Below are 24,881 nucleotides of genomic sequence, written 5' to 3'. Positions count from 1 at the left end.
TGTTATTTTACCAGCATATTATAAGACTATAAGACATAGCAGTGGAAGTAAGGCCATTCAGCCCATCAAGTCCACTCCGCCATTTAAATCATGGCTGATGGGCATTTCAACACCACTTCCCTGCACTCTCCCCGTAGCCCTATGTGGTAAACTATCCTAGAAAATGTCTATAAAGATAACAGAAACAGGATTGTTTTGGATGAAATACATGCCATAATTGTATTACTCGCTGTTAAGGTTCATACATGAAGAATAACCATTCAGCCAAATTTTGGAGGGCAGCAGTTCGATTAGAAGAAAAATTTTGTTTAGATTTAAGAGTTTTTACAAACTTTTGTTTAAAAAAGGCATTATACCTAAAGGCAAATCATCTTCTTTTCTCTAATCTCTTCCATGCAGACCTCCACATGGTCCAAAGCCATCCAATTTGAAGGTCACAGGTTTATTTCCTAATTGGCACTAATTTAAGTGGTCTGGAACTGCAGGGGTACATCAACTGCCTAATGGTAAACCAAAGATTGGGGACAGGGAGAAAATATAGCAAGACCATAGGTCCCTTTTTCATGACTACATGTGGGGGTGGCATGTGAGGTGAGTTACCATTCCCATCGCCAAGATCACTCACTGACATAAACACCAATCAGCTTAACAGTGTTTGTCAGCTCTTCCCCTCCTTTCAACTGGCATCCCGGGTCGCTAGAAGCATATAGATAAATACAGGCTGGCAATGTCTGGGTTTTAAAGATCACTGGTCATGATCTATTGTTTATGGGATTGAGTGGTGAAAAAATTGGTATATTTTCCTTCTTGTTTCAAGGTAGGGGCCACAGGAAGAGAAAGGGTCAGTGGTTCACAGGAATGGGCAGATAGGAAGCTTTCAGAGACAAAGGTTAAGCTCTCTCCCCTGCTGAGGCAAGTGGAGGCCTCCCACCACACGGCAGACAAATGCCCAAGTATCTTAGTCAAGAAATCAGCCACCTTTGTTACCCACTGGGTAAGCAAGTAATCAGGGAAGTGGCAAGTTGAGGCCTCGAAGAGATTAATTAATAACAGGTCAAGAAATTCCCCAATGAGCTTTAATTGGTATGTTTGTGACACGGGGGTGAGCATCCTGCCAGGGCAAACTTACTGAATTATTTCCCTTTCTTGCCTACTCTCTCACCACCTTCAGGGAGCACACAATCCTGCCCCATATTCCTGATAGAGTATGAGAGGTGTCCATTAATCTTTACCCAAATGTCAGAGGACATGATGGTCAGACTTCACTGGGATGTTTGTGACTGAACACTCTACTTGTACTCACTGACATCTGAAGAACAATCAAATGGCTAAGATATCAGAGGGCTATCAGCAATCAGGGAACTGTTTCCAACAGCAGCTTTAGATGAGGAACAGGGAACTTGGGAGCGAACAAATAATCAAACTAGGTTGCTTCCTGGAAAAGTAAAATTCAAAAATGAAACCAAATTGGTCTCACATTTGAGGATCGTTTCACTGATCCAGCTACGTAGAGAGTCATGTGACTTATAATCCATGAAATTTATCTTTTATGTATATTGATACATTTTCATTTCCATTTAGTATTCCATTTCAGGATTCTTGTGATTTGAATAATTTCCACAAATAGCATATTTTCTATTTTCAGTTAAGCCTCCAAGTTGTAAATTATTTCAAAGTGGCGACATGCTGTACATCAATGAGCAGAAGCCTCAGTACTTTCCTGACAGTGCCCTTCAAGCAATTTTCAAAAGGGACTAAGTTTAAAAACAAAACTGAAAGAACTACAGATGCTAGGAATTGGGAACAAAAAAATGGAAGTTGCTGGAACAGCTCAGCAAGCCTGGCAGCACCTGTGGAGAAAAATCAGAGTTAGCGCTTTGCGTCCTGTGACCATTCCTCAGAACTTAACGAGTTCTGAGGATGGGTCACAGGACCCAGAACGTTAACTCTGATTTCTCTACACAGATGCTGCCAGGCTTGCTGAGCTTTTCCAGCAATTTCTGTTTTTGTTGTTGTTGCTGTTAAAGAAAAGACCCTTCAATTTGCATGTATTTCAAATTTGACACACATTTTATCCAGAAGATGTACTGATAATTTGAAAGTGTCTTTTATATATCACATTTGTCATTTGGCTGGCCAACACTGAAGACTATTAAAGTGCTGAAAATGCATTCAGTGAGAGATTTTTGCCTCGACTGCAAACTCGTCTCATTAACGTCGTGAGAAGCTATGGCTAGTCTCACATGAAAAATTCACTGAACTGTAACTTGAGCAATGCAGCGGGATATTTTCTATCCAGCATGATAGCTACTTGTAAAAAGTGCAAGATGAAAGTTAGTTACTGTGCCTTGCTCCAGGGGAACCAAAGGAAAATACTTCTCAGGGCACTTACATGGTACAGCTGACAATTCATTACAAAATATAACTGTACATTTGTAAATATATTGCTGCTTAAGAACCAAGCTCTACAGATTACCTGTCCGTAATGTCATCCCATCTGAGAACTATCTCTAAAAGAGTGCTTCTCTTTCCCCAGTATGCAGTGTAGCTTAACATTTTCTCATCGTTCAATGTTGGACCATCACATTGGAAAGCCTGCAAACATTGATAATGTTCACTTTTACAGTAAAACTGATGAAGAAAAGGTAAACAAACAGAAGCTGTATTTGCTTCTGGGAACGGAGGGGACCCACTTGCCTGTCAAGCAGCAACAAATTTATAAACAAGGAGTGATCAAAGTACCAAACTCATATCGACTGGAAGAGGCAGTGAATTAAGTCATGCCAGGCCTCTTGCACCTGACACTGCAGCACACTAAGATGCAGGAGATAATGTTCCTCAGAAGACTGCTGCCACTCTCCCACCTCTTCAGATTCCATTACATCTCTTTGTTGCATGCTACAGGTGTGCAGAGCACAACATGCTTAGATAATGAGGCACACTCTTGTCGAGAGTGAACTGCAAGACCCCCTCCACCTGCCTTCCCTCCTCCCAGACTGAGTCAAGCACTGGAAACTCATCTGTAGGAGGCTTATTGACGACTGCTTGGTGGCCCTTGTCGAAGAATGTGCTGTATCTTCTTCGAACTTGGCCGGCTCAGAGACTGCATAATGAGTCATCAGCCATGGTTGCAGAAAGTAGCCCCATCACCCACTAACCAGCCTTGTCTGGCCCTTGAAACAAGGCCGGAACATGAGGATCCTCAAGCATATAGGTTTCAACGCTGCTTCTTTCTAGGACATAGTACCGATGATCAGGGATGACTTGTACATAAATGGAATAGAATCAGGAAGTTAGCTGTAGTATAATATGGCACTCTCATATGACGAGTGTACGGTGTATTGCTGTCTGCACCAGCAGCACTGAACTCATCAAACGTGACCTGGCACAAATGGCATCAGTAACAGCTTTGACATATTTTTGGTTGAGGACTGAGAGATTCTCACACAGGTCGACAGTGTATCCTTGGAAGCAGCCAATAGCATAAAAATCTAGCAGAGCTGTTACCTTATTGACCAATGGGATAGAATGGCTACCAAATAGAATCAAAAACAATGTCTCCTGGATGGCCTGCTCATTCTAAGAGGACCTTCAGCTGCAATGGCTTCATGTGAAAGCATTTGGCAGCAAGTAGATGTTGCTGCTTGTGCTCAGCATTCAGGGGCATCTGTTTCTCCCTGATATCTCGACAACTTTGTTGCATTTCAGCAGCAGCAATAGTAATCCCTGCAGTAGCTGGAACCATTGGTCAGGCTTCCAATGGACCTGTGTGGTGAATATCAGAAATAGAACAGATTCTTAGTAATGTAAGCAGTCAGCATTCACATCACACACAAATGGCAATTCAGCATTCAGTGAGAGACTCCAACATGAAGGGCCATGGAATGTTTTCACATGGAACTTTGATAAAGGAACCTTTTTTCCGATGCACACAGCACAGTTTGTGACATACAAACACAGCAGGGGATTGGAAGTGCTCATTGATTACTGATATCTTCTTCACATACCACCACCCCATTACCAAAAAGGCAGCAGTGCACACAAATGCATGTTGATAAGTAGTTACAATTCAAGGTGAGAGGAAATCAGCTCTTCTGTAATCTATGAGATGTCGAATTGCAGTCTGCAGGTTTCAAGTTTAAGGTTGCCTGTGATTACTTCTGCTTCACAGAGATGACCTGTTTAATCTGAAATGACTAATGGAATGGTCAATTTGCATGTGACCAGGTTTTGAGCTCCACACAGTTGAATGCAGCATGTGTTTTACATGCAGGGCACTATGCTCAAATCATGTGTGCTCATCCTCTACTGACTATGTTCTTCGAAGTGATTCCTAACATTGTCCTTAAATGTTGTTTCAATTAAATTTTCCACAAGAAAAATAACCTGACAAGACTGTAATTTTAAAAAAAACTTTGTTCAAGACCCATGTTAAGCGTGAATCATATTTGCTGCTTTCCTGATAAAAAACTAACACAACTATGGATACTGGAAATCAGACACAAAAACAGAAATTGCTGGAAAAACTCAGTAGGTCTGGCAACATACGCGGAGAGAAAGCAGACTTACTGTTTGGGGTCCAGTGACCCTTATTTTGAACTTCAGAACACCATAGGTGCTGTCAGATCTGCAGAGTTTTTCCACCAATTTCTGTTTTTTGCTACTTTCCAGAGTTCACTGAAAAATGACCCAAACTTGGTAAATCCCCCCCAGTGTTTCCACAAGCCATGAGGGAGGCAAAAGACAATACTGTGGCACTTTATAATCTGTTGTGAATTGCAAATGCTTCTAGGCCACATCAGTTGGATACAATATTAAACCTCAAAGTGTTGGACCATTAGTCTTTCCCTTACTTTTTAAATACTGTCAAAACTGTGGACCAGTGTATTTGCATGAAATGATCAAGTACCCTGAGCATTCAGTATTCAGTTAGAGTGCATGCAGTTCAGGATAAAGTCAATACATGAGATCATAGTAATATGGGAGCAGCCGTGGACCATCCAGCCCATCAAGCCTGCTCCACTATTTAAACACATCGTGGAGTCACAGAGAGGTAAAGCACAGAACCAGACCCCTCGCTCCAACTCATCCATGCCAACCAGATATCCTAAGTAAATCTAGTCCCATTTGTCAGTATTTGGCCCAATTCCCTTTAAACCCTTCCCAATCATATACCCATCCAGATTCCATACACGCACCACTCTCTGTATGAAGATGCTGCCCCTTAGTTGTCTTTTAAATCTTGCCCCTCTCACCATAAACCTATGTACTCTAGTTCTCGACTCCCCACCCCAGGGAAAAGATCTTGTCTATTTACCCTTCCATGCCCCTCTTGATTTTATAACCTTCCATAAGGTCACCCCTCAGCCTCTGATACTCCAGAGAAAACCGCCCCAGCTTATTCAACCTCTCTTCCACCCTGTGCAACATCCTTGCCAATCTTTTCTGAACACTTTCAAGTTTCACAACATCTTTCCTCCAGCACGGAAACCAGAATTGAACACAGTATTCCAATAGTGGTCTAACCAATGTCCTGTGCAGCAACAACATCACCTCTCAACTCCTGTACTCAAAGCACTGACCAATAAAGGCAAGCATACCAAATGCCTTCTTCACTGTCCTGTCTACCTGAGACTCGACTTTCAAGGAACCATGAACGTGCACTCCAAGGTCTCTTTGTTCAGCAACACTCGCCAGGACCTTATCGTTAAGTGTATAAGTCCAGACCTGATTTGCCTTTCCAAAATGCATTTATCTAATTTAAACTTCATCTGCCACTCCTCAGCCCACTGGTACATCTGATCAAGATTCCAATGTACTCTGAGGTAGCCTTCTTCACTATCCACTACACCTTCAATTCTGGTGTCATCTACAAACTTACTAACCATATCTCCTCTGTTCACAGCCAAATAATTTATGTAAATGACAAAAAGCATTTTCATGTTATTTTCTCGAAAACATCATTCTCGTAAGTGACCTAGCTGGATTATGCACCAATGAAGCAAAGCAAAGGCGGTGCTCTGCAAATTATTTCCAATGTTATCCAATTTTAAATCACCACCATCTCTTCAAACACAATGGGTGATGGGTAACAGAGGCACGGCAGCCAAGGCTCACATCAGTTATGTTAAAATGTAAACAGAAAACTCTTGAAAATTACTGTGACCACAGATGGCAGCAAAAGCAAATCAGTAATAAAGCAGAATAGGAATATATGGTATAGTATTTTTAGAGCATGTTTATCATAAATCAACACATGAAGCACATCCGTGAAAATGAAAATTTATGTTTTTAAAATACTTGGTAAAAATATCAATGTTCTGTCTACTTTGTAATCTCAAGCCAAGTTCTCCCGTATTTTCTAATGAAAGAAGGCTCAGTGAAGCCCCATTCCCACAGATATTGGCACATCTCCTCTCACCAAACAGATAATATAGCTCTCTTCTCAAACCCCTTCCTCTTCACCCCCATATGCCTTCCCACCTCAGGCAAATCTACTCCTTCAGTCCATCACTGCCTTGCTACCTACTGATTGATTTATTTATTGTCATGTATACGAAAATACAGTGAAAAGCTTTGTTTATGGGTGGTACAGGCAGATCAGAGTAGGCAAAGGATGTACAGTTCAAAAAGACTTTGACAGAGGCATACAGATTACGTTGCACAGGGTGTGTGCACATCAAGATCAACGTTAGTAAGATCAGCATTATTTGAGGCTAGAGAGTCCAATCATCGGTCTCATAGCAGCTGGGAAGAAGCTGTTTCTGAACCTGCTTGTGTGTGTTCAGGCTTCTGTATTTTCTGTCTGACGTAAGAAGCTATAGGAGGTCATTAACAGGGTGCGATGGGTCTTTGATGATGTTGGCAGCGATCCGTGTAAATGGAGTCCGTGGATGGAAGGTTGACTTCCCTGATAGTTTGGACTGAATACACCACCTACTGTAGTTTCCTCGGGTCCTGGGGCAGAGCAGTTGCCATATCAGGCCATTATGCACCTGGGCAGTATGCATTCCACGGTGCATCTGTCAAACAAAATCAAAGTTGCTGGAAAAGCTCAGCAGGTCTGGTAACACCTGCAAAGAAAACATGAGAGTTAACCATCTGTAGAAGGTGGCCTGAGGAAGATGACACATTTTTGTGCCTTCTTGACTACTGCATTTACATGGAAAATCCAGGACAAGTTGTCGGTAGGTTATCCTCACTGAGGAACATGATGCTCTTCACCCTCAACATCAGCTCCATTGATGTAGACGAGAGCGAGTTTGCCTCCTTTCTTTCTGAAGTCAATAATTAGTTCTTTAATTTTGCTGACATTGTGAGACGGATTGTTTCCATTACACGATATCAATGAGCCCTCTACCTCCCTTCTGTAGCTTCACTCGTCAATGTTAGATATCCATCCAAGGGATGAGCGCAGTGCTAGGGATATGGCATCCTCTGTGGACCTGTTATGTCAGTAGGCAAATTGTCGGGGATCAAGTCAGTTTGGAAGAGGAGAGTTGATGTAGGCCATGACTAACCTCTCGAAGCATTAGGGATCTCAGTCATAATTCAACTGATTTGGCAACAGTGGACCAAAAGATTCAGACCTTAAATTACAGAGCAAGTTCTTGAAATGAAGCAAGGGATCCAGGACAGACAGCTCAGACCAGGCCAACTCAATTGACACAGCTAATTCAGAATTTAGCCACTGTGTTGGACAGTCTTGCGTAAAGAAAAATCTCTCAAGTGATGCAGTCAGGAGTTATATGAATCATGGATGCTTCAGTAGACAAGGGAAAACCTAACAAATTCATATGCATGAAGTAGACCTGTGGATAACCAATGTTCAAGATAACAAAGTGTGGGGCTGGATGAACACAGCCGGCCAAGCAGCATCTTAGGAGCACAAAAGCTGACGTTTCAAGCCCAGATCCTTCATCAGCCTGAAATGTCACCTTTTGTGCTCCTGAGCTTGGCCTGCTGTGTTCATCCAGCCCCACACCTTGTTATCTTGGATTCTCTAGCATATGCAGTTCCCATTATCTCTGATAACCGATGTTCACTTGTTTAACCTGTCACAGTATGGGCAACATGGTCTGACCATCTGTCAGCTCAGAAGTTTAATAAGTATGCGTAAGACGGATGTAGTGTCTGCTACAAATGAATATGGGAGCATCTAGGAGAAATTATGATGATAAGTATCATAATATACTACCATATGGCAGTAAAGATTGATGGTAAAATAGTGAGCAGTGCTTTAGATAGACACAGCATAGAAGCCTCTTTAGTATTATGACCACATCCAAAGTATGAGACAGAAGAAGCAAGGTGCAGGTTCAATGCAACAGCCAACTATATGAAAGAAGCTACATGGGCTGCAGTAGAACCGATTTATGTTGCACATGTGGGCGTTACCATATCACAAAATAAAAAAATGTACTACTGGGAACACTGATCCTGTCCCACAGCCAGCCGTGGCATGTGCATATACCCTTGAGTAACAAATATGATAGTAAAGGTGGAGCTGGTGGACATGTGCAGTATTTTTTAAAATAGAATCCCTACATTGTGGAAGCAGGCCAGTCAACCCATCAAGCCCACACTAATGCTCTGAAGAGTATCCCACCCAGACCCGTATCCTATCCCTGTAACTCTGCATTTGCCATGGCTAATCCAACTCGTCTGCACATCTCTGGTCACTACGGGTAATTTAGCATGGCCAATCCAGCAAACCTGCACATCTTTGGACTGTGGGAGAAAACCGGAACACCCGGAGGAAACCCATGCAGACACGGGGAGAATATGCAAACTCCACACAGCCAGTCGCCCGAGAGCGGAATCAAACTCAGGTCCCTGGTGCTTTGAGGCAGCAGTGCTAATCACTGAGCCAACATGCTACCCCAGTTTTCCTCTGTAATCCCACTGTTGTCCAAATACATGATATCTATGTGAGATGAAGCTCAGCAAATACATTAATTCCTGATGCGGACTTCATTGGGCTGGGCTGACATTTATTCCCAAATCCTAGATGCTCGAGAAGGTGACAGTATGCTGCCTTCCTGATAGTCCAATGCCATTAGGTTGGGAATTCCAGAATTTTGTCCCAATGACACTGAAGGAACTGTGATTTATTTCCAAGTCAGGATGGTGAATGGCTTGGAGGGGAACTTGCAGGTGGTAGTTTTCCCATGCACCTAATGCCCTTGTCCTTCTAGATGGAAGTGGCTGTAATGAGGTCAGGAGCTGAATGGGCTTGGTGGAATCCAAGCTAGGTGTCACTCAACAGGTTATTGCTGAGCTGCTGGATAACACCATTGATGACACCTTTTATTACTTCCCCGATGATGTCAAACAAATACATACCATCACTTGGTGTGAGCAGAATTGGGGATTGAATATACAGATACACCTGTGAATTACAATCACGTCCCACGTTTTGGTTACCTCCCTAGTAAGTGTGGTTCTATACTTAGCTATTTGGTTCACTACACCAGAAGGATACACAAGAAATGGCAACATATATAGGATTGAGATAATGTGAGCCAAGAACCTATTTTGCTGGGTCAACCTGTATAACTTGGTACCTTACAGTCCTAAGCTCAGTACCCAGCCAGTACCTATGCATGGGAGAGCACAAGGGCAAACAGCAAAGGGCAAAACCACAAGGTTGGGCCAGGCCAATGCCCAAAAGGGGGGAGTTGAAAGGCTGAATAAAAATTAAGCAGTTTCAGTAAATTAAGGGTTAAGTAGATAAGCAGTTGTCAGTTAGAAGTGCTTTTAGTGAAATGTCAAAACAGAAGGATCATAGATGTCCAGAAACAGGAGGAGGATGGGGACAGTTAGGCCACACAATCAGAAAAGAAAAGTGAGACTTTTGGTGAATCAGTAAGTAGGATCAATGCCTTTTCTATGCATTGTCAGAAATGCGGTGTCCCAGCTAACACTGGGACATTTGTTCAACATTGAAGTGTGAACTGATCAAACTAAGAAATAAGTATGTGACCTGAAGTATATAAATGCTGGCAACTTGAAGGTTTTTGCAGAGTTTAGTCTTAAACTGTTAAGACTTAGCATCCTCGTGTTCACTTGAATAAAGGAAATAATCTTCTTCGAATTTACTCAGGCCTTCCCTCCTTTCTCACCCACCCCTACACAATCAATTCTGGCCCCTCTCCATGCACATAGCCCTCCTTCACCGCCCAGACAACAACTCCTTCTCAACCTCCTCTCACCCACCTACTCATCCCAACTTTGTTTCTTCACTTTGCCTGAACTCAACTCTGACACTGTTAATAATCCTGCTATCCATACATGGAAGCACTCCTCCACTACTGCCACTTGTGCTGTCAAGGATAGGTGAGCTGCCTCACCAACAGATAGGAGCTCCTGCCTCTGCAGTTTCAGACTTCAGTGAGATGGGAAGCAAAACCTCTTTCAATACTGGATACTTCAGTAGTACTGCTGTGGAGTAGATCAAGCCAATGCCAATCCAGTTCAAATGGGACACCAGCTAGGTTTGGGGTGTTGGGATTGGGTAAATACCACAGTTGGGAACAAACACTTCCTGCTCCAGCCTTGTTAAGAGCAAAGGCTTCCTCTTGCCTTTTCACTTTTGCCTCTTATTTTTAAATTGGCATGGTAACCTGTGGCACAGCTTTAGTGATTGGCAGAAAAACAGTAAAACGCTGGAGAAACTCAGCAGTTCTGAAGAAGGATCAATGGACCCAAAACGTTAACTCCATTTTCTCTCCAGAGACACTGCAAGACCAGCTGAGTCTCTCCAGCAATTTCTGATTTTGTTTCAGATCTTCAGCATCCATAGGTTCTGTATTTTTTCTAAACTGAATGGCATATTTGTATCATCCTGAGATCTCTTTGTTCCTTGATTCCACCTAGTCTGGTGTGTTTCAAATAATAAGCTACATCCCCATTATTCCTACAAAAATATACTACTTCAGACTGATCTATTTTGAACTTCATTTGCCCAACTATTTTCTCATTCTACTAGTTAATCAATGTCTTCCTCTAACTTATTGCAGTCCTCCTCAGTATTGACTACCTCCCTCAGTTAGTGCCATTTGCAAATTTAGAAGTGATATTTTTAATTCAACATCTAAATCATCATTATAAATAATGAACAACAGTGGTCCAAGTGCTGATTCTTGAGGAGCACCACTTCTTACTTTCATTCACCCTGAATATCTGCCATGTATTCCCAGTCTGCTTTCTGATTTGAAGCAAGCTAGGTATGCCATTTCCTCTGACTCCATGTTCTTTCACCAGATTCATTAGTCCATTGTGGGGTAACTTACTGAAGCAACTCTAGATAACTTAAGATTACTGCATTATAATTGTCTTATCTCACCGTTAAATCCTCAATAATGTTGATCAAGCATTAAATTTCCCTTCCAAAATTCATGGTGAATTTGTTGAAATGTTCTCATTTCTAGATAGTCTTCTATTCACTTCATTAATAAATATTCCAATGTTTTCACACAACTGACATGAAGGTAACCGACCTCAGATTCCCTGGATATATTCTGCCTCATTCATAAGTACGGGAATTACACAGTTTTCTGCCAGTCATTTGGCAGTCCATTTTTAAAAATGAATTATTAAACATGAGTAGCAGTGCCCCTGTTACCTCTCTTAAAATATACAGATTCAATTTATCTGTACCAGGGGCTTCATCCTTCGTAAGTTTGTTCAGTATATTCAATAGATGCACTTCTTAAAATTTTCAACACATGTATGTCTCTGGTTAAAAAACAAACTAAGCTAATGATTTAACATTTCTGTTATCTCTATCATTAATTGTGGTACATATTAAAGGGCGGCACAGTGGCTCAGTGGTTAGCACGGCTGCCTCACAGCACCAGAAACCTTGGTTCAATTCCACCCTTGGGCAACTGTCTGTGTGGAGTTTGCACATTCTCTCCGTGTCTTCATGTGTTTCCTCCAGGAGCTCCAGTTTCCTAAGGTCCAAAGATGAGGAGGCTAGGTGGACTAGCCATGTTAAAAATTGCCAATAGTGTTTAGATTAGGTGGTTTATAGGGGATGGGTCTGGGTAGGATGCAGTGAGGACTGGTGTGGACTTGTTGGGTTGAACGACCTGCTCCCACACTGTGCAGATTCTATGATCTATGATTCTATGATCCTACCCATTCCTTAATTGTCCCTTTCCGTCACAGACTTCCCTGTTTTTCATTTGATGCGCCTGCAAAATATTTAATTATTTTGTTTCGTGTTCCTCTTCGCTTTCCTGATTGTTTATTTGACTTCTTCCCTGTTATCTTGGTATTAACTCTTATCATGCACTTCTCCACTACGTATGAGCATTGAATTGTACAGGGCAGTTATGGTTCAAAATGTCTCCTTTAGTTCAAGGACAAACAGAATGTCCTGAATGTGGGATGCCGAATCCTGAATGCCTGTCAGAAGGCCAATGACATCTGGTTGTCATGGGGAAACAAACGCAAATGAAAATCCACTGAAAATCAAATAACAGATTTCATATCCCGACACGGCAGCAGAATAGCTGCTTTCTGGAAACATAAACATAGTCTGAGAGAGTGAGGCACAAGCACAAAGGAATTCCTGCTGTGTGAAGCAGCAGCAGCAGTCACTGCTATGAAGAGCAGTGTGAACTGTTTTTACTTTAACAATTAAAAAGAACATTAAGGAACAAAGGCTAAGTGTGAGAGCAAGATCATGGCAGTGGAATATAATGTAACAAAAATTTTAAGGTGTCTGTTGTAGTTGGAATAAATGTGAAAGCAGAGTATTTCTTAACTGGCAGCAGATCAGGAAGTGTTGATGGCTAAAATGACTTGGGTGTCCCTGCTCATGATTATAGTGTCATACACACCGGAAACAGATCCCTCAGTCCAACCTGTCTATGCTGACCAAATTTCCAAAACTGAACTAGTCCCACTTGACTGTATTTGGCCCATATCCATCTAAACCCTTCTTACTTATGTACCTGTCCAAATATCTTGTAAATGTTGTAACTGTACCTGCATCTAACACTTCCCTTGACAGCTCATTCCACATATGTGTCACCCTCTGTGTGAAAAAGTTGCCACTCAGCGTCCCCTCTTGAATCTTTCTCCTCTCGCCTTAAAAACATGTCCCCTATTTTTGAGGTCCCTCAACCTAGAGAAAAAAAACCCTTGGCAATTCACCATATCTATGCCACTCATTATTTTATAAACCTCTATAAGGTCACCCCTCGATCTCCTGTGTCCCACTGAGATAAGATATGCCTCACATTGAGACTGGCTGGACAATACATCCGTCGGCATTCTCAGCTGAAGAGAATGCTTTGCGCTGATTACTGGGTCCCCCTACTGCCTAAACAGAATTTACCAGTTTCAAAATCTCCCCACCCTGTCAGCCTCATCCCATGTCCACTCCTCCCTTTTATCCCTGCCTCCTTGACCTGACACTGCCTGTCCATCTTCTTCCCTACTTATCCGCCCCAGCTTTCCCACTGATCAATCCCCACTACTCCTACCTGTATCCACCTATTGCCATCCCACCTATCTTCCCCCAGTCCTACCTCACTTCCCTCTCCCTCATTCTGACGAAGGGTCTAGGCCTAAAACGTTGACTTTCCTGTTCCTCTGATGCTGCATGACCTGCTGTGTTCCTCCAGCTCCACACTTATTGTCTCCCTCCTGTTACAGTTCTATTCTGCTCTTTCCACTGACTCCTTTCCTTGACTGCCTTGTGGGCCACTGAGCCTGCTCTGCATTGTGGCTGTCCTCATTGTGGTCTTTCCCGTTCTCCTCACAAACAGTAAGTACATGATATCTGAGATAATGGGAACTGCAGATGCTGGAGAATTCCAAGATAATAAAATGTGAGGCTGGATGACAACAGCAGGCCAAGCAGCATCTCAGGAGCACAAAAGCTGACGTTTCGGGCCTAGACCCTTCATCAGAGAGGGGGATGGGGAGAGGGAGCTGGAATAAATAGGGAGAGAGGGGGAGGCGGACCGAAGATGGATCAATTCCCTGGCCCCCAACACCTCATATTCACCATGGACGTCCAGTCCCTACACACCTGCATTCCGCATGCAGATGGCCTCAAGGCCCTCCGCTTCTTCCTGTCCCGCAGGCCCGACCAGTCCCCCTCCACCAACACTCCCATCCGCCCAGCTGAACTCGTCCTCAACGATATCTGTTGGACAAGGCCAATGACTGTGGGACCTCTTCTATACTTTTCCCAAGTCACTGCCACCCAGCTCCCCATTAGTCACACTTTCCCTTTCCAGAACCTGCTTTTCCCTTTGACAGCTGACCAATAAAATCATCATCAGTAGCTTTGCTAAGTATGATTCTATTGGCTACAGACTGTAAGACCTCTTTATAAATGACAGACCTGTCATGAAGTCAGAAAAAAAAAGCAAAAGATCTCATAGCCAGGTGAATTATGAAGACAGAAGAATTGCATAGGGTAAAGAAAAGGAAATAAATAAATTAGTAAAAGTTCACCATTCTCTGGAGCTCGTGATTTTTTTCTCTCAATTTTTTGCAGCTTTGTATGTCAGCTAGCGAAATTACACCGTACAGAAAACGAGCACCTTACTGCTGGACGTCACTAGAACTCATCTCTTTTAAGAGATGATCAGCACCTGTTTCTTTTCCTTCCCCTATTCCTTTAAAAACGTGCATATATACATTGATTCACTCATTTTATATTCTGCTTATAGATGTGGCTACATTCCAAGTTAGGCTCAAGATCTGCTGATATTTCATTCCCTATCTGGGCAGCTCTCAAAAACACATTTCCTGGTGTCTCCGTGGAAACCATAATTGAAGTAACTTTTCTGCATTCTGGCTGTATGTGGCATCTGAAATTTTTTTAGGGTTTGGGTTGTAAAATCAAGAATTTTACAACTGGACAGGTACCTTTCACTTCCATTTTTTCAACTAAATAGCAAGGAGCATCACAGAGAAGCTTTTTTCATTATTCTCATCATAGGATCCCTATTGTGAGAGGCCATTCGGCCCATCAAGTTTGCACTGACAGTCTGAAGAGTATCCAGCTCTATCTTCATAAACCAACACTTCCCATGGCTAATCCATTTGGCCTGCACACTCCTGGACACTATGGGCAATTTAGCATGACCAATCCACCCTACCCTCACATCTTTGGACTGAGAGGGGTAACTAGAGCACTTGGAGGAAACCCACGCAGAAACAAGGAGAATGTACAAACTCCACAGTCACCCAAGGCTGGAATCAAACCCTGGCACTGTGAACCAGCAGTACTAACCACCTTGCTGCTCATAGCATCTTCACACATCCCTTGCCGTTCAGATATTCAATTTTCATGCCACCAAACTGTTTGGCTAATAACTAGTGAGCCATGTTTTCTGGTACTCCTAACTCACAGGTTCACATTTTACAGCCCCCTGCCAGCAGATCTGAGTGCAATGGGAGGGGCCGGCTCCTAAAAGGCAGGGAGCAATTGGTCCTCCACTTGGATGGATTCTGTCTGGAGTGATAGGCAGAATTCCTGTCTCCAGCTAATCCAGATTCCACCAAGGTGCCCACCTCCAAGAAAAAAGAAAAAAAGATACATGTTCACCAGAGAAGCAATTGGGGCAATGTGCTGACAAGACAATGAGGAGAAGAGGCAGAGGATGAGTTGATTTGCTGGAGTCTAGCATGAGGAGTGTAGAAGATAGAAGGCTAACAAAATCTGTGGAGGAGGTGGGGAGGTGGTGGAGCACACGTGTGCTTCTTGGACCGAAGCACCAATGTGTTTTAGTCGTCAGTTTAAACCTCGTCTCCACTTTTCAGGTCTGCCCAAGCCACTCTATTTTCAGATGCTCCTCCCCACATTCACGCTTGTTCAGACCCTTCTTCTCCACTCCACCTCAGGCCTTTGGGAAAGCTCATCCAGAAAATCACTGTCCATAGAGTGACACACAGTATGTGCATACAGAGCCATTGAATATAATAAGCAATATTTATCAATCAACAATACAGGAAAGGTAAATAGGTAGGATATTAGGCACATAATTTATTAAAAGCAAGATTTTTGCTAATTAACTTCTTCTCAACCATTTATTGTGATTATTAAATACTTACAGGCTGCAGTAAATAGGCCAGGGATGTCTCCTGAATGATGATAACTGGTAGGTTAGTCAACTTTGTGGCATGAAAGAGTGTCTCCACACTGGCCATGATTTGGTCTAAACGCCCACCAAGTCCACCGAGCACGACAACATTGTCAACCTAGCACCAAAATGATGGTAATTCCATTAGTATTACAACATTCTCTTCTTCTTTTCATCTTAACAACATAAAGAACCAACTCTAATTTATATAACAGTCAAGAGTTTAATTTCTGACATCAGAGTCAATGGCATATTGTTCTGAATGCGAGAAGCAATTAGATTCAAATCAGAGGTTCCTTTTCATTTCAAAAGGAACTCTAGCTCAGTGTGGAGGCCTTGACTGATTGATGTAATTCTATGGTTTAACATTTTAAATGTATCATAGTAACGATAATTATTCCTTTCAAATAAATCAGTCTGCAGGTTTCTGATACTTTGAACTAAGTAAAGTGGTTTCTTTTATATGAAGAAATTGTCATGTCTCAGCAGAAATTCATGAATCTCTGCTGCAATATATATAGTAAAATTCTAAATGACTAGCCATGTAAATATATCAATAATAATCTGTTTATCAAACTGTCCATCCTTCATAAAATACATTTTGGTTCTGAAATATAGGACAAATTGGCCTGGGCAGCTCGGAGAGAATTTTTCCAAAGAACTTTTTTCCCTTATTAACACTGGAATTTTTTTTCCTTTTTTTGCCTCCTCAGGGGATGCACACAGGACAAAATGTGAAGGGGGAGGTAAAAAGTGAAAATATGTAATCATGATGCTCCAAATAGCATTTGCAAGGCAGGCAGCTAGTGATTTCCTCCTCAGCATTTTCAAGTTTTATTTGTCCACAAACTGCACCATCTCTTCAGAATAAATCACATTCACAATATTTCTGTTTTCCACAGGCATATAAGTTTTTCCAGTTAATTCTGACCACAATGTCTATAATGTCTTTTCAATATTTTATTGTGGATTATTGAGACCCTCATGGTACTACAGTCAATAATCATAAAACGTCCATACTATGACTAATATTTTTCAAGTACCAGTCTAGCAATGACATTGACAAAGCTCATTAGGAATGTGAGATGCAAGGAGGATATAAAGAGGCTGCAAAAAGGATCCAGACAGGTTAAGGAAGTGGGCAACCAGGTAATAGCTTATGCTGGGAATTGTGAAGTTATTTGCATTGGTAATAACAAGAGAAATGAAGAATATTTCTAAAAGGGTATGAAACTTTTAAATGTTGATGTTAAGACAGGATATACTCTCAGAAGAAACATGGAAAGTTAGGAAGGCAAAGGGCATGCTAGTCCTTATGAAAAAGAGATTTTAGTATGAGAATGAGGAAATCTGCTTACAACTGTGTAGTAGTTCTGTTCATATTTTTGATCTCCGTATCTAAGGAAGGATATTCTTGTCTTGCAGGTGGTGCAGCGAAGATTCACTAAGGTCATGCCTAGAATGAGTGTGCTGACCGAGGATGAAAAGCTGATTAAATCAAGCCAATACTCCCTGGAGTTGAGAAGAATGAGAGGCAAATCACTTTGAAGCAAACAAGATTCTCAAGGGACTTGACAGGGAAGAAACTTACAAGTTACTACTCCTGGTTGAGTTAAACTAGAACAAGAGGGCATTGTCTTAGCATCCTGTCGGACTGACATTGAGAAGGAACTTCTTTCCTCAGTTGTGAATCTTTGGAGCTATCTACCTGAGAGGGTTATGGATGCTCTATTGTTGAGTATATTCAACGTTCAAATAGATAAACCTCTAGTTTCTCAGTGGGTTCTGGAAGAAGGAAATTGGATGGGAAAGTGGAGTAGAGGCTGAAGATCAGCCATGGGTGATGGAGTATCCTCAAAGGGCTAAATTCTTACACTCTTAGGACCTACAGTCCCTGTTACATAGAGGAGCACTTTGAAGTTAAAGATTTGATTCTCAAAAATGGGGCACAGGAAAACTGAGGAGGGCACAGTACTTTGTTCAAAATTGCATTATAGTTCATTTTTCCAGCTCATCTTTGCTTATGTAAGAATCACTAACATTCTAAAGAGAAAAGGCCAATAGAACTTGAGCCTATACAATGAGTAAATGCATGTACTCTCATCACTCAGACAATGTTCAGTGTCAATGTCGGAGTACACTGCAATACAGAACCATTCAGCTCTATCATACCAGGTGAACAGTTAGCAGTACAAGCTGAAACACATTTATTAAACACTTCAATTTGCCTGAAATCAGTGAAGCTTTAAAAATGCTAAGTGGAGAAGATTACATGATTAAGAAAATCACACTTTAGAGAGGTGCAGAAAAGCTTACTGAAATGCCCAAAATGGATAAAGTGCTTAATATGTTGTAAGTGGCACTTTTATAATTAATGTACATCGTAATGAAAAATACTCAGTAAAGATAGATGCCCATTATGAGCGTGGACAGTGTGGGGGCTGTATCAGAGGGTTCCGAGTATAAAAGGTATTATGAATTACAGGAATGAACTTAATCCTGCATATACCAGTAAAACTAAGGATATCCATACATAAAATCTTCAAAATGCCTCTATAAATGGATAAGAAACAAAATACTTTATTTTCTTTTATTATTGGCTCAATCAATCAATTTATTGGACAGTGAATTTAGAAATTAGGAACAAGGACCAGATTTTAAAAAGGTCACACAAGACGCGAAGGAATTCCCCATTCTCTACCACAGAGATGTACTTAAATAGATTTGACCCAAGAATGTAAGAGTGGATATTGTTAATCAATCCCTTCAATGACAAGATGGATGTTTATTGATTCAGAAGAGGAAGGCTGGTTTTGTTCCAGCAACATTCCATCTCATGAGATGATGTCTTGTCCTTGGTGGTCAACTCTGGTTTTGCATAGTCTAGAGTTCTGAAGAAGAATCATGTCAGGCTTGAAGCTTTAAATCTTATATTTATATATCTACAGATGTTGCAAGAACAGTTGAATTTCTCCAGCACTTTATTTTTATTCCATTCTGGTATGGGAGTCTCTGGCATATTTGTGATAAAGGAAGACAATGGTCATTGGAAGATGCATGATTCATGCATCTCTTCAAACAGTTAGCACCCTATGGTCATTTCAGCAATGACTCTCCTAATAATTTGTTATCAACGTTTATTTTCATATCTTGCCAGCACGGTAATTTATTGTGGAGGTACAGACTTCCAGCAGCCATGATCCAATGGCTAGCTCATTCTGTAGATTTGAGTACACAGTCAACACCCATCCAATAAGCACGGCTGAGTCATCATGAATGTTGTTGACTTAGCAATGTTTGTTGATGAAATTACCATGCTCCAGGCCCTCTGAGTCTGGAACCTTGATTTGTCAAGACATGCCTTTACCAGGAAAATGGAATCCGTCTTGCTTTTTCTCCTGTTAAGCATATCTTTGTGGAGGAGTATGCTGAGGATGCGGGCTTGGTAGGCTCACAGTTTGACAATCTCTGTTAGCTGGCTGTTGCTCTATACTCTCCTACTCAGCCTGGGCATACAACTGCAGCTCCCACAATACTTGCGTTCATTTGAGCTTTAAGCAACACGCCACTGGCAATTGTACAGCCTAGAAATACGTAGACTCAAAAAGTTAACTGTATTTCTCTCTCCACAAATACTGCTGGACCTGCTGAATTCCTCCAGCATTCTCTTTGTTGACATTATACAGTAAAGTACAGGTGAAAAGGATGTAATTGGGAAGGGGAAGTGTGGTCATCCATAGTCAGAAGCATCTCAGCTTCAAGGAAGGGAGCGAGGGCACTGAATGACCATACCAAGAATGATCATGAGTCCTCTAAGCCCATTGAGAAGTTCTGTGCATGCCAATCAGCTCCTGCTTCTGGAAGCTGATGATGCAAATGGACCTTGCAAGTCTCCATGGCGCAGAATAAAAAAGGGGATGTCGATCGTCTCATACTCCAGGGTCTGGGTGGGAAAGTTAGGCAGATGTAAGTGTATGTAGACAGCTAAATGGGGGCTTGGGAAAGTGTTAAGCCTGTGAGACTGAAGGTCTGGACTACTAGGAAGGGTATGTGGGTATTTGGGGGCTCACAGACACTCGGGCTGAGGAAGAGCTGTCATCTTCATCCAGCTGGAAGCTGAGAATGTGTAATGGGGAAGAAAATAGCTGTTACCACACTTGAAGTGGATGAGCTAAGTCACTCAACCTGTGAGGGAGAGGTCTGTAGCATTTCCTGATTATAGCGTGTTTAAAGTAAAGAGCATTGATCACAGGCAAAGCAGACTGCCTACCCTCTGGCCTGCTGACTGCACTGACCTTTTCTGTGTGTTGCACCTTCCTGGCACTGCAACTGCTGGATAATTCTTTCACAGCTACACCTTTGTGCAGAGAGGGAACCAAATATTAAGGAGGGCCACAGCTGTCAGCGTTACCCAATGCCACACATATGCATTGCTGCCCCTGCTCCCAGATGGTGCAGGAGGATCTCTGTGCACTGAGACACACTTGTTGGCATGTAGTAATGCCAAATTGTGCGAACTGCCTCCAGCACCTACACAAAGTGAATAACCGGTGAACGGCGAATTGTTCTGAGAACAGCACATGATTAGATGGAATGGAAACAGGACACAAGAGATGCCATGGGATAGGGTAGGCAATTAATGAGGTGAGATTGGCAAGATACAGTGAGAAAATGAATGAGGACTCGTCGCAAAAAACCCTCTTAAAAAATTCAACTCAAGCCAGACTTAGCCAAAGAAAACCTGTGAAAAATTATATTAATTTGCTCTTGTACGTTTGATTTAATAATGAAAACACTTCATTTGTTATAGACATACTGATCAGTATTCATCAGAAGTAACATAGAACATAGAACTTTACAGCACAGTACAGGCCCTTCGGCCCTCGATGTTGTGCCGGCCTGTCATACCAATCTCAAGCCCATCTAACCTACACTATTCCATGTACGTCCATATGCTTATCCAATGACAACTTAAATGTACCTAAAGTTGGCGAATCTACTACCGTTGTAGGCAAAGCGTTCCATTCCCTTGCTACTCTGAGTAAAAAAACTACCTATGACATCTGGCCTATATCTTTCACCCCTCAATTTAAAGCTATGACCCTCGTGCTCGCCGTCACCATCCTAGGAAAAAAGCTCTCCCTATCCACCCTACCATACCCTCTGATTATTTTATATGTTTCAATTAAGTCACCTCTCAACCTTCTTCTCTCTAATGAAAACAGCCTCAAGTCCCTCAGCTTTTCCTCGTAAGGCCTTCCCTCCATACCAGGCAACATCCTAGTAAATCTCCTCTGCACCCTTTCCAAAGCTTCCACATCCTTCTTATAATGCAGTGACCAGAACTGTACACAATACTCCAAGTGCAGCCGCACCAGAGTTTTATACAGCTTCACCATAACATCTTGGTTCCAGAACTCGATCCCTCTATTAATAAAAGCGAAAACACTGTATGCCTTCTTAGCAGCCTTGTCAACCTGGGTGGCAACTTTCAATGATCTGTGTACATGGACACCGAGATCTTTCTGCTCATCTACACTACCAAGAATCTTACCATTAGCCCAGTACTTTGCCTTCTGGTTACTCCTACCAAAGTGCATCACCTCACACTTGTCTGCATTAAACTCCATTTGCCACCTCTCAGCCCAGCTCTGCAGCTTATCTATGTCTCTGCAACCTACAGCTTCCTTCGTCATTATCCACAACTCCACCGACCTTAGTGTCGTCTGCAAATTTACTAACCCATTCTTCTACACCCTCATCCAGGTCAGTTATAAAAATGACAAACAGCAGTGGACCCAACACCGACCCTTGCGGTACACCACTAGTAATTGGTCTCCAGGATGAACATTTCCCATCAACTACAACCCTTTGTCTTCTTTCAGCAAGCCAATTTCCGATCCAAACTGCTATATCTCCCACAATTCCATTCTTCCGCATTTTGTATAATAGCCTATTGTGGGGAACCTTATCGAACGCCTTGCTGAAATCCATATACACCACATCAACCGGTTTACTCTCATCTACCTGTTTGGTCACCTTCTCAAAGAACTCAATAAGGTTTGTGAGGCACGACCTTTCCTTCACAAAACCATGCTGACTATCCCTAATCAATTTATTCTTTTCCAGATGATTATAAATCCTATCCCTTATAACCTTTTCCAACACTTTACCAACAACTGAGCTAAGGCTCACTGGTCTATAATTACCAGGGTTGTCCCTACTCCCCTTCTTGAACAGGGTAACCACATTTGCTATCCTCCAGTCTTCTGGCACTATACCTGTAGACAATGACGAGTTAACTCAATCAGTATCCCAACAAAATCATATTGCCTGTCAATTAGCTGTCAACACAGCAAAATTTGGTCAGGGAAAGACAAAATGACAAATTTTACTTATGGCAGATGTAAGCAGTACAGTATTACTCATGTAAGAGAATAGATATTTTCTTTTTTCCCACTATAAACTGAAATAGAAGTTGAACAGTTATAACTGAAATATGAGGACAGTGTTGCAACTTTAATCAATCAATCAAGTGCTGTATGTTATTGAACTGTCTGGTAGAGTGTTGCTTTTTGAAGCAGTAAGATGCAGGTTTTCAGACTAAGCAACACCAAGGATCTTTTGAGTTATGGAAATTCTTCCTGCCAACTACCCTTTGATTGAATAGCTGCAGAACGTTAAAAAGCAGTAAGAACCAAGACAGCAGGAGAGTAAAAACGTACAGGGCCTTCGGACAGAAAGCATCCATCTCGTTCCCAGAATGGCCGGGGGGGGGGGGGGGGGGAGAGAAAGAAAGACAAATTAAGGAAGCTTAAGAGAGAGAAATCTAAACAAAAAAAAAAGTCCTGGGTCTACATGATCAACCAAAGTGAAGAATGACTGGTCATTCTACACCCAACAGTGGATGATTATTGCAAAAAAAAAATCGAAAAGGCCAAAAAATAACTTTCCACTTTATCATCTTTGAAATTTTACCGTCTGTACACTTTTTTCGCTCCTTGTGTTTGTGTCTTATATCTTCTCCTTAATCATGAGATTGCCTGTACACTTGGGGCTTTGAAGGAGTATCATTAGGTTGCAAAATAGTAGATTAGAAATCATTTCTTTTCTCTGTGATTGTTGAAGTTAAGTATGAAAATGATCAATTAATTTATAGATTTCCCGCAGCACATCCCTCACACCCCGCCCCCCGCCACAACCGCCCAAAGAGGATCCCCCTCGTTCTCACACACCACCCCACCAACCTCCTGATACAACGCATCATCCTCCGACACTTCCGCCATCTACAATCCGACCCCACCACCCAAGACATTTTTCCATCCCCACACCTCCTCCCTCACCCCTATCCCAGGCCCCAAGATGACATTCCACATTAAGCAGAGGTTCACCTGCACATCTGCCAATGTGGTATACTGTATCCACTGTACCCGGTGTGGCTTCCTCTACATTGGGGAAACCAAGCGGAGGCTTGGAGACCGCTTTGCAGAACACCTCCGCTCAGTTCGCAATAAACAACTGCACCTCCCAGTCGCAAACCATTTCCACTCCCCCTCCCATTCTTTAGATGACATGTCCATCATGGGCCTCCTGCAGTGCCACAATGATGCCACCCGAAGGTTGCAGGAACAGCAACTCATATTCCGCCTGGGAACCCTGCAGCCTAATGGTATCAATGTGGACTTCACCAGTTTCAAAATCTCCCCTTCCCCAACTGCATCCCTAAACCAGCCCAGTTCGTCCCCTCCCCACTGCACCACACAACCAGCCCAGTTCTTCCCCTCCACCCACTGCATCCCAAAACCAGTCCAACCTGTCTCTGCCTCCCTAACTGGTTCTTCCTCTCCCCCATCCCCTCCTCCTACCCCTAGCCGCACCCCCATCTACCTACTAACCTCAACCCACCTCCTTGACCTGTCTGCCTTCCCTGGACTGACCTATCCCCTCCCTACCTCCCCACCTCCCCACCTATACTCTCTCCACCTATCTTCTTTCCTCTCCATCTTCGGTCCGTCTCTCCCTATTTATTCCAGAACCCTCACCCCATCCCCCTCTCTGATGAAGGGTCTAGGCCCGAAACGTCAGCTTTTGTGCTCCTGAGATGCTGCTTGGCCTGCTGTGTTCATCCAGCCTCACATTTTATTATCTGCAGTTCCCATTATATCTTAAGTTATTTTATAGTTACTGACAAAATGTGGTATGAATTGCCGTTATCCTGAGTAGTATTCAGCCAGGCAAATTGGTCATTTTGTGGTCTCATTGGGATTTTGCAGTATATATTTTGTGACAGTTTGTGAAACAGTGGAACGTGAATATCAGTGTACGCTTTCCATTTAATTCAGCTCTGTAAAACTAAATAAATTAACTAATAAATTAATAAATAACTAAATAATTCGAAGGTTTTACCACAGAAATTGGGGGCACGCTTTACAGACATCTTGGACATCTGAATTTCAATTTTGAAAATTCAAATCTCCAGGAAGAATTCTCCAGCTTCTCCTGAATATAATTTTCTTACCCCCTATTAACATTAGTGATGGAGTGGCCTGTAATTTCATTCATTAGATCCATGTGCAGCGTTGGAAAATGCAAAATTTCCTGACTCCCAACCCCGACTCTCAAGAAACTTCCCCAACTTCCGCGGAGGCCTGCAGGGTTGGGGAGGGGTGGGTTGGATTGGATTCAGGGCCAGTTCTTTGGAATGGGCCCTGTCATCCCTAATAACAGAAGAGGCAGCCGTAGGGACTGTTGTGTGCCATGGCGGGC

The 24,881-nt window shown here is 42.4% G+C and overlaps 1 protein-coding gene across 9 annotated transcripts in view; it reads right to left on the bottom strand.

Annotated features, from left to right (window-relative positions):
• tpk1 (thiamin pyrophosphokinase 1) overlaps positions 1-24,881 on the bottom strand; it is a 330,085-nt gene that overhangs the window by 149,493 nt on the left and 155,711 nt on the right. For all 9 annotated transcript variants that reach the window (XM_048554379.2, XM_048554344.2, XM_048554361.2 and 6 more), the window contains one exon: positions 16,087-16,233. In XM_048554379.2, the coding sequence (XP_048410336.1) occupies positions 16,087-16,233 (147 nt within the window). The remainder of the gene's footprint in view (positions 1-16,086; positions 16,234-24,881) is intronic.

The sequence above is a fragment of the Stegostoma tigrinum genome, chromosome 2 (assembly GCF_030684315.1).
Source record: "Stegostoma tigrinum isolate sSteTig4 chromosome 2, sSteTig4.hap1, whole genome shotgun sequence".
In the NCBI taxonomy this organism is placed as follows: Eukaryota; Metazoa; Chordata; class Chondrichthyes; order Orectolobiformes; family Stegostomatidae; genus Stegostoma; species Stegostoma tigrinum.
Note: the sequence above shows the minus strand (reverse complement) of the source record. Positions and strands in the feature narration are given on the sequence as shown.